The sequence below is a fragment of the Solanum dulcamara genome, chromosome 9, assembly GCF_947179165.1.
Source record: "Solanum dulcamara chromosome 9, daSolDulc1.2, whole genome shotgun sequence".
NCBI classification, from domain to species: Eukaryota; Viridiplantae; Streptophyta; class Magnoliopsida; order Solanales; family Solanaceae; genus Solanum; species Solanum dulcamara.
Genome location: NC_077245.1, coordinates 61879381 through 61896723, shown reverse-complemented (window position 1 = coordinate 61896723; position 17343 = coordinate 61879381). Strand labels below are relative to the sequence as shown.

Here is a 17343-nt window from a genome sequence, read left to right as displayed (position 1 = left end):
CAAGGATGATAAAGGCAAGGTGTTGGTGGACGAGACCTCCATTAAGCAAAGGTGGCATACATATTTCCATAAACTCTGTTGAAGAAGGGGACAGAGACATTGTGCTGGGTGAATTGGTGCACTTTGAAAGACTTCAAAATTTTTGGTACCGTAGGCGTTTTAGTGTTGAGGAGGTTAAACGTGCTATTAATAGGTTGACCAGGAGAAAAGCGACCAGACCCAATGAGATTCCGGTGGAATTTTGGAGGAGCACTGACAAGGCAGGTATGGAATAGTTGACCAGGTTGTTTAATGTTGTTTTTAAGATGGCAAAAATGCCCGACGAATGGAGGTGAAGTACAATGGTTCCATTGTATAAGAACAAGGGTGATATCCAAAACTGTAATAATTACAGGAATATCAAATTGCTAAGCCATACTATGAAGGTCCGGAGAAAGTGGTGGAGAGGAGGGTGCAGAGAGGGGTGTCCATTTCTGAGAACCAATTTGGATTCATGCCGGGGCGATAGGAGAAATAGAATATTGAATCGTGTATCTACGTTATTACACTGAGCCCTATTTATAGACAACTATATACTATCCTATTCCTCTTGTTCCTGTTCTAACAATCTCGCTCAAGTTGGTACATACAAGTAATATGTATCAAGTTTGTTACAAATGTAAATAATACAATGAGAGAGTTGGTGAAAATATCTACAAGCTAATCAATGGATTTCACAAATTTTGTAACAATATCTCCAAAGAGTATCCTTTCTCTAATAAAGTGACAGTTAATCTCAATATGCTTAGTCATCGCATGAAATACCAGCTTTGATGCGATATGAAAGGCACCTTAGTTATCACACATAAGTTTCATTTGAGTGATTTCTCCAAATTCTAGTTCTTTGAGCAACTGTTTTGGTCCAAACTAGCTCACAAGTTATAACCATTGCTTGATATTCTGCTTCTAAACTAGATCGAGCAATCACACTATGTTTTTTACTCTTCCAAGACACCAAATTACCTCCTACTAAAACACAATATCTGGATGTAAAACGTCTATTAAAAGATGATCCTGTCCTATCATTGTTTGTATATCCAACAATTTTTTCATGGACTTGATCCTCGAAGATTAGTCCTTTACTTGGAGTTGACTTTATATATCACATAATGTGGACAACTGCATTCCAATGACCATCACAGGGAGTATCCACAAACTGACTTACAACACTCACAAGAAAAGAAATATCACTGTGAGATAATTCAACTTACCAACCACCCGCCTATATCTTCCATGATCTCTTAGTGGATCCGCCTGTCCTGGCATGAATTTAGCATTCATATCAATAGGAGTGTCAATATGTCTACATCCCATCATTCTAGTCTCTCTAGGAATGTCTAAGGCATACTTGCGTTGCGAAATAACAATGCCTGATCAGGATCGAGCTACCTCAATACCTATAAAATACTTCAGTCTATCAAGGCCTTTAGTTTGGAAATACTGAAAGTGGTGTTGCTTTAAATTAATAATACCATCTTGATCATTCCCAATGATAACGATTTCGTTAAATAAACCACCAAATAAATACACATATTTGGAGTAGAATGCCCATAAAACACAGAGTGATCAACTTCACTACGAGTCATGCCTAATTCCTAAATTATTGTGCCTCTGTGCCGAACTTCTCAAACCTGGCTCGAGGAGATGTATCAGACCATAAAGTGATCAACAAAATTGACATATAAGGCTACTAGCCTCTCTATGAGCAACAAAATCAGGTGGTTTCACCCTATAGACTTTTTCCTCAAGGTCACTGTGCAAAAAACATTCTTAATGTCCAACTAATGAAAATGCCAATGGAAAACAACATCCATTGATATGAAAATGCGGACAAATGCTATTTAAGCTACAAGAGCGAACGTATCATTGTAATCAAGACCAATATTTGAGTATATCAACTAGGCGAGCTTTAAGCCGATCAGCTTGATTGTCGAGGCATACTTGGACTGCATGAACCCAAGGACAATGAACAATAGATTTACCTGAAGGAAGAGAAACAAGTTCCCAAGAATTACTCATATGTAAAGCAGACATCTCGTTGATCATAGCCTTCCTTCATCCTAGATGAGAAAGTGCTTAACTTGTAGACTTAGGGATGGAAATAGAGAACAAAGATGATTTAAAGGCATAATGGGGGTGATGATAGACAATGATAACTTAAAAAGTATAATGGGGGTTAGCGTTATGAGTAGATCATTTTCCTTTTCGAAGTGAAATCAATTGACTAGGAGAGGACAAGTACGCTGTAGGTGTAGGGTCCGACGCATGACATGAATCTTCTTAGATAGGTATTGGAGTTTTTTTACTACTAAGTTGATGGTTGATTTAGTATAGTCATTTCGTCGTACCTTAAAAAATTATAAAATAATAAGAGCACAACACGTGTTGTGTGAGTTATGCTCACAAGTCATAGATTCAAACTCACCTAGTATTCAAGTGGAGAAGGATAGAAGGGCAGAACTGTTATACCAGTTTAAAACCGTGCGCCACTGGCCCTCGAATATTTCTTGATTATAGAAAAAGTAATATATTGTTTCTTTTTATTTTACTTGGCTGTTGTTTTTAAGTTGGAATTGTGAGCTTTCAGAATTTTACTAATCTACAGTTGTCAATTGTTAGTATCAATGGAATATGAATGCTTTAGCATCTTTAGTTGCATGAATAGATAATCTTAATCAGAATTTGGACAGACATTTTGGCCTTGTGCACTGAGATGAGGCCAGTTGTAATGGTGGACTATGGAGGGAAGATGCCTGAACTACAAGAACGGCTTTGTGCATTCCTTAAGCATTGCAAAGAGGTGAGCAAGTTCAAAGTATAGTGATATAGGCTGACTTTCTGTCCCTTGAAAGGATTGAAAACTAAAAAGAATTGTTTTCCCCACTCCCTTATAGTTTTCCTTGTTTACATTTCTTTTGATATGTTTGATATATTATATTTGTTTGTCAATGTTGTGGTTGTTTGTAATCAATTGTGGAAGATGCGGTCTCCAAGGAAAATATTTTGGCCAAAAGAGGAATATTGGCTTCCTTCACGCTTTGGATGAAGTCATTTTTCTTTGCAAACATCCCAACTATTACCACTTACACATATTTCAATCTACATCCTAAACTTGGAAAAAGAAAAATCTACATCTAAATATTATTGGCAACCTTTAGTGCTAAAAAATATCACCAAAACTCAATCCCCATATCACATACTACTCTTTTTATGATTACTATATATTACCCTACTTCTATAACAATGAAACATAGGAAAATGATCCCGAACACTATTACGATCCATATCCCACAAAGCCGTGATGACACCTATCCTAATCTTACCCATCAGGCGAATAATGCAACACAATTACACCCAAAATGAAAGACATTAACATAAATAAGGGCATCAAATGCCACATAATCTAATACAACCTTCCTGGTGTCACAAGTCATGAGCTACTAGGAATTGGAAATAAGACTTTGATATGAATAATACATTATCTGCTTGAAATAAAAAACAGAAGTAAAGGACTCTAAGCTACCATGAGCTAGCTGACAACTCAATACTGTGACATTGGGAGGTCTTCAAAGCTCTCACGAATAACGCAACAACGCAGTCTGTATCTGCACACAAAGTGCAACAAGTGTAGTATGAGGACACCAACACATACTTAATAGTATGAGGACACCAACACATACTCAGTAAGTATCATCGACCGCCCCCCGACAAGGTAGTAACAAGGGTTTATCGAAAATAATCACTTTTAGACGTGTGAAATTATTATGTCTAACAACTTCAATATTAAAGCACATAAAAACAACTCAATTAAATATGCATATACAAATAGGGACAAATATAACATATACTCCCTCTGTCCCATTTTATGTGATACCATTTGACTTGACACGGTGTTTGAGAAAAAAGGATGATTTTTTAATAGAATGCACCCAATCAACATATATAACGATATACACAACTTAGCATTTATATGAAATGCATGAACACGAATCAATAATCTAATATGCATGATAAAAACTCAAACTTTACTCAACACCAGCGTTCCATCACAAATCAATCCTTTGTGTATACTGCTCGGGTGTTTTGGGTGATGCAGTTACTCATGAGGGACAAATTCATATCCACATGCCGCATGAACAACTCACGTGCCATAACATAACCCGCACGGACAACTCACATGCTATATCATAAACCTGCTTGAACAACCTCATGTGCCATAGCCACATCCAGATGTGGAAGCAAATGTGCAAATTATAATGTATATGTACAGTGTATGACTATCAGCTAAACATGTAATCCGACATACATATAGCTCAATGTTAAACTAGCATAAATACAATGTCTATAACATTATACTAATCATAAAAATGCTTAAAGTAGTCATGGCACATGAAAGAACATAGCAAGCTTGTATATCAACATCAACCTTTACCCCGCACAACATTTATAATCGCGGTGTTCGCATATATACTCGTCACCTCATATATATGGTACCTTGATACATAGTATATGTAAAATAGTAATCCCTCCGTCCCAATTCAAGTGTTTCACTTTCCTTTTTGGACTGTCCAAAAAAGTGCCTCTTTCTATAGTTAGTAAGTTTTCCAATTCCAGTATTCTACATGGCAAGTTTAAAACCACAAGATTTAAAGGACTACACATATCTTTAATTTAAGACCACACAATTCAAAAATCTCCCTTTGTTTCTTAAATTCCGTGCCCAGTCAAACTAAGACACTTAAATTGGGACGAAGGGAGTATCAATTTGGGGAAATTTCCCCATTGAGGTCAATGTCTTAAATTTATTTCAGTCCTAGTGAAACTTTAACCTTCCAAATAGCTTTACCGCATTCGGATTCCATCAAACAAATTTTCCAAATAGCTTTACTACATTCAGATTCCATCAAACAACTCCAATCTATTTTTAAAGATTACTCAACTATGTCAAATATAGCCGCAAAGGTGTATTTCATAATTAAAGTCACGATGAAAATCAAATCAACCCCAACCCTATGGTCAAACCTTGAAATAAATTGCATGTGCGGGTTACCCATAACCTATGAGTTCAAATCTATGATTAAATTTCCAATTCAAGTTCGTTTCGATGTTCAAACAATCAATTCAGTGTTCCAAGGGCTTGTGTCTCAAATCCCTAATTTTACCTGTCAAAGTCCATGTTTTAATGGTTATTCTTCAAGTATAAACATGATAAAGACTCAATATTTACTTGCGTTTTTGGACTTTTGTGTTGGAAACTGAAGTGCCACATAATAAAAATATGTTATCTGCTATTGCTTTCAGGACTGCTCAACGTTTAAGCCTTTGCATGTTATGGTTATAGAAGATATGATATACTTGGTTCATGCGAGAGCATTTGCAGAGTTTGTTAAGTCTAGTTTGAACTTGGAGACGAGACTGATCTTTGTAGACCTTGAACATGATCCTCCAAAGGTAGCTCCTTTACTGTCTGCTATAGCATTGAACCATTTTGTTCTTGTATTCTTTCCTTCTCATGTTTCTTTACAAAGATTGATAGAGTCACTACAGATGATAACACAAGCAGAAGAAAGCTCTGTGGCTGCAGAACTTGTATTGGCACAAAAGACATTTTCGTCCGTCTTTTCTGAAAATGGAATAAAGATTGATCACTTGGAACATCAGAAACCAGAAGTTAGAGCAAACACCGACTCATCTTTTTATAAGCCAACTTCTTCACTCTCTTCGGAAGTAATTGATCTCGGTGAATGCATTAAAGATAGTCATGTTACAGTTCCAACTCTAAATGGGTAACTCCCTTATCTAAATGAGCATGTTTATATTACATTTGATGAGAATATTTATTGCTTTTATGGTTTTCAAACATCTATGTAATCATTTAAACATTGTGTTCAGATATTATATGTGTAGGAATGATTTGATTAGGGATATGATTAGGATTTTGATGTGTAATTATACATTACAAAGATTGTACATATTGTAATTAGTTAATTACTGTAAATCCCAACCAAGCTTGACTGAAATAATCAAGTTTGTGAAAATCTCAATCTCTTTGTGGTATCAGAACCAGGGAGCTGGTCTCTAAAGAGTCTAAAAGTTGTTAGAAAGTGGCTTGAGTCTCACTGGGGAAAACTACTTCACTGTCAGAGCCTCATCTCCTATTCCTAGGACCTTCCAAGGCTGTGATCTCTCTAGGAAGGCTTGCAAGGTCTCAGGCTCTCAGCAATCGTTTCCCTTAACAGCTTGTTTGGATGGTGGTTTTCCGTGGTATGGTATGGTATGGTTAATAAGAGAACCACGTTTGTTTTGATTGTATCTTTAATTATAAGGTATGATATGGTTTAGTTTCATGGTTTTGTAACCATGAAAACCCCACTTTTTGAAACCACCAATTTGGTGGTATCCCATTGTTTACTTATTTTTTTTCCAATTATACCCTTACTTAATTTTAAATAATTCTAATTTACCCTTTATTCTTTATTAAGCGTTACCCTAATATATCTACTGCTTTCACGGTCGTATTACTCATTCTCCTCTGAAACAATTTTTAAAGCTTCTACACATTCTTGATATTCCTCATCCATGAAATCCTCTTTCTGGAAACGATCATCTTCGAAGAGGAAGGTTGGGGCTTCTTTATGCTCCAAGTTTAATAATCAATACTTAATTAGACTCAAAACCAGAGACCATATTTCTTTACAGTAGATAAGATCGGATAATTAATGTATCCTGTTTGGTGTACAATGGTGATGCTTTCAATTTTAGAAAATACTTCTATTTTTTATTACAATATGAAAATCACACTTTCCATGTAGACTTTTTCTGATATGTAATCTTGTTTATGAACATAAGTGGAGCGAAATATGGTCTATGAGGATTATATTGCCAACATCAACTTCCATGGAATTGAGACATAGTTATTGTATATGTAATGCAACCTTAAAATTTAGCCACTAAAAATTCCTCATTTGAAAAGACAACTAATGTAAGAAATACACAAGTCTAAAATGGTTGGAGAATGTCTAGTAACTAGTCGCCTTTAGGATGTAAGATTAGAGCTGGAAAATGATAAATTTTAATATTTATAATAATTAAGGACATTTTCGTAAATTTATCAATTACGATACAGTACCATATAGTCAAACCAAACAACAAAATTGTCATTAAACAATAGCAAACCATACAGTCTATCCAAACATAATATTGTACAATACAGTACAGTACCATACCATACTATACAGTACCGTACATTATGAAACCATGAGAAACCACCATCCAAACAGAGTGTAAAACTTACTATTGAAATCCTTGTAGTGCCTCTCCACCCGCTAGAGTCTAACGCACCCACTGTAAAGAGACCCATTACGCAGCGACCTTTTTCGTCGGATCTTCTGCTTTGAACGTTGTTTTGAGGTACTTACCAATTGCTAGCAGTAACAATCGATTCGCTTGAGGCTAGTGAGTTCGCCAGGTCAATTATCGTCCACTTTGGAGTGACTTTCACTAACGAAATCAAAGTTATGGTGCTTGAAATTACTGTTTTTTCACTCCCTCAATTGGTCTGTACTTTCGGGGCTTTAATATCTTCTTTTTCAGTCCTAGAATTATCAAGTTTTTTCAACATGACAGAGAAAGGTGTCACTTCAAACATAGGTGACATCAAACCCATATTTTCCTCTATTTCAAGTTCTCCCACTTTTACCGCTGTGAAACAGGAAGGTAATTGCAATTACGTATCATGGTCTGCTTCAACTGAGTTATGGCAATTACGTATCATGGCCTGCTTCAACTGAGTTATGGTTTATGGGTCACTGATATGATGGTCACTTAGTTAAGAATTCTAGTGAATTGCTTATACTTAAAGAACTAAGTGGAACATAATCGATCGACAATTATGTAGCCTTTTGTGAATTTCTTTGCTATTGCTTGGTTGGATTGATAAGCAATTTTTAAATGACCAGCACAATCATTGGAATCACCGCATACATAATGAACATAGCTCTCGTATGAGCGAAGCAGCCCATTCGAGCTTTCCTCCCATGCTTTCAATCTTTTCTTGCTAATCCCATAAGGTTTATTCTTTTCTAATTAATTCACCAGTTCTTCTTTTTGATTACACTCTAAATGTGCACTATTGAGACCATCGACATGCATACTTATAGAATTCTCAAATATAATCCCGTTGATGATCTCAAGTGGCCATTAATGACTTTGATATAGATAGAAGGGAGAGACTCGCAATAGTGAGGTGCAATTATAATGTTGTCGTGTACAGTATATATAGGTGCACCCACCATCTGCATTCTCTCTACTACAAACATCGGAATATAGGCATTCTTCTGATGGATGAAAAGGTTGAGGTCTCTGCCTTTCTAGGATCTCTCTTATTGGTAACTCTGAGACTTACTCGCCGTTTTTTCTTACTGTGATCATAAACCATGATTTTAACAACATCTCTCTTCATAGACAGGCCTGGACGGCCGACTCATAAGGGTCTGAACCTTGGTCGGCTGCCCTACTAGGTAAGGCAAGCGCTCACCAATTTCTTTACGTTTTTTTGTACTTCTCGAAATCCACAACCTATCTACTTGAGTTTTCATCATTTAGCTCCCTCACTATATACCTTTGTGTCATCCTACATCCAAGGTGGAAAGGTCCCATAATGGTATTAATGACTGCTCTATAGGCCAATAACACTTGGGAATTGGTTTCAATTACTGAAGGGAAAATCTATTGTTGGATGTCATTGATCTATACAGTGAAAGTGGGTCTTGATGGAAAAATTGAACTGAAGGCTTGTCTTGTTTCCCAAGGATATAGAGATCATGGTGAGGTGTTTTCTCCGGTTGCCAAAATTGTGTTTGTCCGACTACTTATCTCTTTAGCAACAATGTGTCGCTGGACGCTTCATTAGTTGGGCTTAAGAATGCCATTTTACATAGAGAGCTAGCTGAGGAGGTATATATGGAGTAACCACAAGGATTTGTTACAACCAAACTACTCTACCAACAAATTGGAACTTCCAAACCATGCTCTAAGAGACGACTATGTCGACTGAAGCGATAACTTTATGGATCAAAATTATCTCTTAGAGCATGGTTTGGAAGTTCCAATTTGTTGGTAGAGTAGTGTGGTTGTATCAAAATAACTTTATGTATCCTTTTGTCCCACATAATTAAGATTCCTCCACTAGCCCCGTTTGCCTCTACAATAGTTGGGTCTCCAGGTTTTGTTTTAGCAGAAAAACTGAAGCTACTAAAAGGGAAGATAAAGGAATGAAGTAGGAACAATAGAAACAAATAGAAAGCACAAGAGCAGGAGATTTTGGAGGAACTGGCCACATAGGAACTTGTGCAGGAGCAAAGAGTGCTCACAGAGGATGAGATCCAACAGAAAGCAAATTTGGCAATCACTTATGAATAAGTGACGAAGAATAAAGAGATAGGGTGGAGACAAAGATCAAGAATTTCAGTGGTTGAAGCGGGGGGAGCCTGATGTCTTCTCCATGTCCTTTGATTTATCTTTCTGGGAGATATTGATGGAGGACATCAAGAAGGTTATCCAGGAGTTTTATGCCATCCAGAAGACTGAGAAGAGCTTCAGTGCTACTTTTGTAGCACTCATTCCCAAGAAAGCAGGTGCCTCTGAACTAAAAGATTTTCGGCCTATTAGTCTGATTACTGGTGTATACAAGGTGATAGCAAAATTGCTTGTAGAAAGGCTGAAAAAGGTGATTGATAAGCTTGTCAACAAGAATCAGAAGGCCTTTATCAAAAGTAGACAAAAATGGATGTTGCTGTCATTGCAAGTGAGTGTAGATTCAAGAATGGAAAGGAATACCCCAGGGGTAATGTGCAAACTGGACATTCAAAAGGCATATGATCATGTTAGTTGGAGTTTCCTACTGAACACTCTGAGGCAAATAGGTTTTGAGGAGAGGTGGTTGGACTGAATCAATTTCTATATAGGCATTACGAGATTCTCCATCCTAGTCAATGGTGAACTTGTGGGTTTCTTCTCATCAGGAAGGGGAATTAGACAGGGTGACCCTTTATCACCCTTTCTATTTATCTTGGTAATGGAGGGGTTTGACAGCTTAATGACAATTGCTATTCAAAACAGATGGATCAGAGGTTTCCAGATAAATGGAAACAATGGTGATGCTAAATAGATTTGCCATCTACTATATACAGATGACACAATGATTTTCTATGAGCCACCTTACCTGCAGGTCTAAAAGTTAACTGGGGAAAGAGTAGTTTATTTCCCATCAAAGAGGTGACAAACATCCGAAGGCAGCTGACAGTCTGGGATATAAAGTGGAGAACCTACCCACAGCCTATTTAGGCATGCGTCTGCGCAACAAACACAAAGATGTGGAGATTTGGGGCAACATAGTGGAGAAGACTGAAAAAGTCTGGCCAGATGGAAGGCACAATACATTTTCCTTGGAGGTAAGATACATCCTTATCAATTCTGTCTTAGACTCCATCCCAACTTATGCTGTGTCCCCATTCTCCTTACCTGCTAAGGTGGCAAAGAAACTGGACAAGCTAAGGAGAGATTTTCTTTGGCATGGCTGTAAAGAAAACAAAGGATACAATCTAGTCAAGTGGGAGATATTGCTAGAGAATTGGGCGTTCTGATCGTAATGCATGACTACTTAATGGGGGGATTCACCGCAAATACTACCTTGGCTCATTATTGCGAGAAACTGAACGCCACTATTCTTGAACAACTTGGAGCCGGGGAAGCTTCGTTCCTACATTCTGCTCTCACTCAAAGGCATTCCTTTTTTTGTTCATTTTACGGGAAAGCAACAAGGAAAGGGGCGCTACTACTATTTCCTCGCTGAGGGAGAGGTGGACGAAGGGTGGATTTTTGATCTATTTATAAGCTGCAAAGCCAAGAAAGAGGGGGTATGGGCATTAGAGATCTGAGGAAGTAATAAGCATAATAGCAGTTTATTGATGAAATGGTTGTGGAGATAAAATGAGGAGAGGCTATCCCTATGGAAAGACTTGATTAAATGCCAATAGGGGGAGGATGGGTTTTGGTGTAGTAATGTAAGCACTAAAGCTTATGGAGTGGTGGTGTGAAGATCTATTAGAAACCTGTGGCCCAAGCTTGAACCAAATTTGCACATCAAGGTGGGGGATGGTAGGAGAACTAGATTCTGGTGGGATGTCTGGCTCAAACAGACTCCGTTGAAGGACCTGTTACCTGATCTTTTCATCTTATGCACCAACCCTGAGGTTTCAGTGATTGCTGGACAAAACAAGGCTGGAGCATGTCTTTCAAAAGGCTCCTAGATGATTGGGAAATTGAGAGAGTAGCCAAATTGTTGGAGGAAGTGGGGAATTTTGCAGGCACCAACACTACCCTGATGCAGTAAGATGGTCTCACATTAAGGATGAGATATTTTCAGTTGGTAGGACATAGAAGAGGGAAAGCAACCTATAAAGCAGCAGAAACCAGAGTCTGTGGAGAAAGATTTGGAGGAACTCAGCACCAACTAAATGCTCACTTGGTTGGTTGCTAGAAAGGCTTGCCTGACACATGAAGTATTGAGGAAAAAGGGAAAGATCATACTCCCCTGATGCTCTTTATGTGGGAAGACTGGTGAAATTAACAGTCGCCTATTCTTACACTGTCCTTCCACAACTCAAATCTGGTCCATGTTTTTGAATATATCAGAAGTGAAGTGGACTATTCCAGAACATACTGCAGATTTACTGAGTTGTTGGATCAGAAGAGGTGGAAGCAAGAGACAAAAGACTTGGTGGAATTTAATTTCACACTGCATCTGGTGGACAATATGGGAAGAGAGGAATAGTTGGAATTTTGAAGATATCCAATTCCATTCAAAAGGTTAAATGGAATTGCATTGTATCTCTGTTTTTTTGGTGTAAGGATTCAGATCAATTCCTAGAATTCTTAGGTTCCTTGTAAGTATTTCTTCTTTGTTTCTCTTTTTCTTGAAGGTCCCCAACATATCCTTAAATGCTGAAGAATACAATGTTACCAATTTTGAAAAAAATGTATCTACCTGGTTGTCTGTGTTGATGACACAGTCATAACAAGTAATGATCAGGTAGGAATATTTCAGCTAAAGCAGCATCTGTCCTACAACTTTCAGACCAAGATTTCAGAAAGTTAATACTTTTTGGGGATTGAAGTTGCACAATCTAAGAAATGCATTGCAATCTCACAAGAAAGTATGCTTTGGATATACTAGAGGAGACAGGCTCGACAAATTGCCAACCTGTTGACATTCCTATGGATCAGGGGAGTTGTTGGCAGGCCATGGGGGATAGTGTAGACTAGGTGGCAAACTTGATTATCTCATAATTACTTAACTGGATAATTCATTTGCGGTGTCTTTGTCAGTTTCGTCAAGTCCCATGTAAAGATTGTTGGGATGCTGTGAATTCGTATTCTCAGATACATAAAAGGAGTAATAGGACAAGAATTGCTATATGAAGACAAGGTACTTTGTTAACATTTTCTCCATCAAATATACTAAGCTTATGTGTACATTTCTTTTCAACTAAATTTCAAAATGTTTAAAATTTACTAGGCTATAAGTGTTGGGCAGTTCCTACTAAAAATTGACATTCAACTTATAACAGAAAGAAGTATGCAGTAGTTCTTAAGTTCGTTATCTCATTTATTGTAGTCTTTATGAGACTGATAGTATCTCTCCTAATTTATATTTCTAGTGCATCATGATTGTGAAACCCTTGAGTGTTTCACTAAACAAATTACATTGCTGTGAAAATAATGTGAAGGAGAATTGTTTCTCTACAAAATTTTAAGCTGGCTACAAAATTGTGATACTTGAAGTTCCATTTGGGAAAAGAAGGAACTATGTCAAAGATTGTCTCAGGAGGTTCCCTCATACCAGATGTGTGCAGAATGGTTCTAGATCTAAAGATGTTTTTCACGTGAAAAGCTATAATTTTGAAGGTCTGAATGTGTGCTCTAACCCTTTGCCAGCTTATGACTGGTAGATATGGCCTATGGGGCATTTGACCAACTGATCACGTATCTAAAGTGACTTGACTTGATAAGTAGTCTTTTTCTCCAGCCTCTAAGGCTTTGATCTAGTGGTAAGAGCGCAATGCGTGATGTGTCGATTAGTCACATATCAGGGTTTGAATCATACTGTAAACAAAAGCTTTATATTAAAATGGAGAACAGTGTAGGGATGAATCCATTACCCATCGAGTTCCTAACCATGCGTGGCTTTGAGAATTTCTCAGTAATAAAGAAAGAGTATTGTGTCTTGCAACTAGCCTATTAGATGTAACATGTCCTGTTCCTAAATTGGGCAATTTTCTTTTCGATATTTAAAGTTGACTGTCTAGCATGCAAACCTTCTGAATAGCTGGTAGTAATTTTTACTGATTTTCCTAAGAAGTATGTACCATCATCTAATGATTTTCATGTATTCAATTACAATCTTGCTGCAGATGGCTGCTTGGTTATCCTATAGTTTACCTATTTGGGATGACTCATATTGAAAATGCCATATATAACCTCTCTACCAAGTCTCTGCATCTTTTCCAAGTCCTTATTTGCAGGTTTGTTGAGCTCTTTATCCACATTTCATGATAATTTTTATTATCAAATTTTAACTGTTTATACCAGAATTATAGAGGATCCTATCGCCGATCCCAACCAGTTTGGGATTGAGGCTTATGTGTTGATTAAAAGTAGTAACTGCAACTTTTTTATGGAGGGATCCATTTTATTTTTGGAATGACCTGAAATAAATTGATTGTTAATTTTTATGACCCTCTGGCCATCTTTCCTGCATCAATGTGTCAAACCTTTGGTCTTCTGAATTCTTATGATTATTTAGTTTTCATTAGATTTAAAGGCTTAGCAGTCTTCTGATTCTCAACTTCAAAATTTTACAGGAGTTCCAGATGCAATAGAGGATCACAGGCTCAAAAAGAGGAACTAATGAGGTAGGGTTCCCAATTGTGTGATGCTAGACAACATTCTCTTTCTTTCCATCTTCTATAACTCTTCCCTTGATGCAAGTGTCCATCTTGATGTTTCCTTCTTTTCTCAGTTGTGTTCTTGAGAACTTGCCAAAAATTTTTCGCCCTCTCTTTTCCCTTTTTTTATTGTTCTTGGGAAAAGTACTTCTCAGATTGCAGCAATGATGTAATAATACAGGAGCATGTTTCTCTATTTGGTATGGTTAATACAAAATGAAGGCCACCTTCATTTTTAAATAAATCATTTTGTTTTAAAAAAAGAAGGCCCTATATTTTTCCGAAGGTGCATACCGATACAGTTGAGCATTTATTATCTGAATCACCTTATGTCTGAGTAATTCAGCTGTGTAAAGACATTCCGTACTAATTGCATCATTGCATGATGCATTCCTATTGATAGCTGTCTATTTTTCCGTGTTCTTGTTGTTCCTCTTTTGGAGAAGTGGAGTTACTCTCTAAATCTGCATTTTTGGACCTGATTTTGTTTCTTTCAGTTTTAGGCCCAATATTGAATGTTAGCTGAAACGAGATGCTGTGTATCCACTGCAAAAACGAAAGTGACATTACTGCTGCGCTTCTTTCTCTTCTTGATTTTATGCTTTGTGCAACTTTTGACCAGTGATGCAGCCATTATGCCTTAAGGGACAACTTGATTTATCTGGATACCTCAAATATTCACCAAATGAAATGAAGTGACCTCTCAATATCCTGAATACTGCCTAAACTATGACCTTTGTATCTTCCAAGTTATAAAAATCAGTTTCTGACCTTACCAGTTTACACCTGGTTTAAGCGTATGTTTCAGTTAGATAGTGAAGTAATGAAGCCACATAAGTTTCTTTCAGGTATGCTTCTATGAGTATAGGTTTGGATAGAGGCTTCCGTCTTTTGTCATTTGTCGCTCTCTTCCTACTACATACCTAGTGTTTATGTTTGGCTAGAGGCTTCCTACTCTTGGCCTATTTCACCTTTTTAACTTTCTATCTTCTTACCTGCATTGCTTCTTTAGATGTGTTTAAAGATTGTCATAAGCGCTAAGCAGATCATTATTTGATTTGAGTATCAATCGAATGTAGTTTCTATACTTCACACCATTGATTACATTTCATACATTGAACATTTGGAATTGACTTATTCTTTTGATCTTGGTTTATACTTAGCGTTAGCTTTTGTTTTCTTACAGTGCTAGACTTTTTCTGTGTCAGTTTCTCTGTGCCATATGACTTGAGCTTGGAGGGAATGAATGAACCATGGGTAGAGACATTTTTGATTCGCATAAGGACAAGGCAAGAAAGGTGCAACCAAATTTGGACATCCCTACAAATGGAGGTTACCGCTTGTTATCCACAAGCAATTGCATTATAGTAAGTTGTTTTGTGCTTATCCTCTCTAGGTATTTGATTTAAACAGATTTACATAATGTTTTTACTAGCCATTCTCCATCAAACATGGTATCAGAAGAATATCAGTGTTAAGTCACAGTTAATCTTTCAAGTATCTTATTTAATATCTAAATCAGAAATCAAAGGTTTTTGACTTCTTTTGTGCAATGTCTAGTTTCTCCACGTATAATTTTTTGATTGGTAAGTTTTTTTTTTTTTTTAAAGAATGAGACGAAAAAGATAACCTGACAAAGAAATAGTAAAATGGTATCAGTTTTTTATTTTATCTTATTGGAAAGGAATTCTGCTTCGATTCTTTTTGTGGCGCTGATTTGATTTTGTGCTAAAAATGTAAGCATCGAAGAAGTTCAAGGGTCCACATATGTATTTGGAGTAAATCAAATGTTCTCCAAAGTGCCAAAAACTCTTGAAGATTCACCAACACCATCATCACTTACAACAAGTGCCCTTGAAGGGTCAAAATCCTTCTTAACAACTATACAATCTCTTTTAATAGCCTCAATACCGTTTAAATCTCTCTCAAGCTTTTCAGTCTTATCATCCTTAGTTAATCGCATAGGCACAAACCAGTGAGGAAATCCATCTCCATCTAACTAGATGTAAGGATTATTCGTGGATGCACAATCTACGTGTAAAAATAATAATATTAAAATGTGATAACACAGATAATTTAGAAAAAAGAAAAAGATTGTGGAATCAAATCTTGTATATTTCAACAATTGCAATGAAACTTTCAACAACTAGCGTACTTGATGAAGCATATTTTAGCAATTACTATGGAGTTTCAACCAACTCACTTACTTGCTATAACATAATTCAGCAACTGCTATGGAATTTTCAGCAGCTAATGACTTGCTATAACATATTTCAGCAATTGTTATGAAATTCCTAGCAACTAACTTAGAGGGTGTTATATTGACTTATTTTAAGTAATTTTTGGCTTTTAAGCTTTTTTGTTTTTAATTTTTTTTTTTTGGAGTTATTTAGGAAAGACAAAAGTCTTTAAGTCTTTTTAAGAGCTTACTTTTAAACTAAAAAAGTACAAAAATAAGCTAAAAGCCAAACGTCCGGTATGACCAACTTATGACTTTTAACTTATAAGCTACTTAAAAAGATCAATTTAAACACCCCCTTACTTGCTATTAGGGGTGTGCAAAAATTGAACCGAAAATGTGTTATTGATTTATTGCTATTGGGTTATTGAGTTAACAATTATTTAATAGTTTTATAAAAAAAATTATTGGGTTATCGGTTCGGTATTGATTTTTCAATATTGGGTAATTGGGTAAATCGATAACCCATTAAGACTATAATAGTTTACTATTTTAATATTTACTCAAACACAAATATCAAACAAAAAATATTAATATAAATATATAATCACTATATCATATCATCAGTGTCCTACACACTTCACACTTCACACTGTATTTACCCTTTAGGCTTTGTCACTTTAGGTTTACAATGTCAAAACTCAAAACCTAAAGAACTAAGAACAACGACGGCTACATTTTGCAAGTTGCGAAGACGACGACAAGGGTTAAACGACAATTAGGGTTGTGAATTGTGAGTTTAATTTCTTTTTTTTTTTACTTCTCTTCTTCTCCCTTTTCTGATTTCTCCTCTTCTCCATACCCATTTTTTCAAAAAATTCAACTTGACTGGTAAACAATTAAGGATATTATTTTATCCTAATTGAGGTTAAATATGATGAACATTTGAATATTTTCCTTAAGAAACTCTTTTTCCTTTTTCAGTAATGTTGAAGATTTTCGAAAATTGTTGGAGAAGTCGTATATTTGCTTTGAAAGCATTTTCTTATTGGTTAAATTAAAAATCGAACTGTTAAAAATCAAAAATCGATAACAAATATCTTATTGATTTGGTTATTG

At 36.3% G+C, this 17343-nt stretch overlaps 1 protein-coding gene across 2 annotated transcripts in view; it reads left to right on the top strand.

Annotated features, from left to right (window-relative positions):
* Positions 1–17343, top strand: part of LOC129903436 (uncharacterized) — a 60263-nt gene that overhangs the window by 2191 nt on the left and 40729 nt on the right. Inside the window, exons 2-7 of one of the 2 annotated variants that reach the window (XM_055978993.1) lie at positions 2730–2839; positions 5341–5490; positions 5587–5825; positions 13512–13622; positions 13962–14012; positions 15254–15412. In XM_055978993.1, the coding sequence (XP_055834968.1) occupies positions 2730–2839; positions 5341–5490; positions 5587–5825; positions 13512–13622; positions 13962–14012; positions 15254–15412 (820 nt within the window). Of the gene's footprint in view, positions 1–2729; positions 2840–5340; positions 5491–5586; positions 5826–13511; positions 13623–13961; positions 14013–15231; positions 15413–17343 lie in introns of those variants that run through there. The other variant, XM_055978994.1, reaches the window with a different exon arrangement.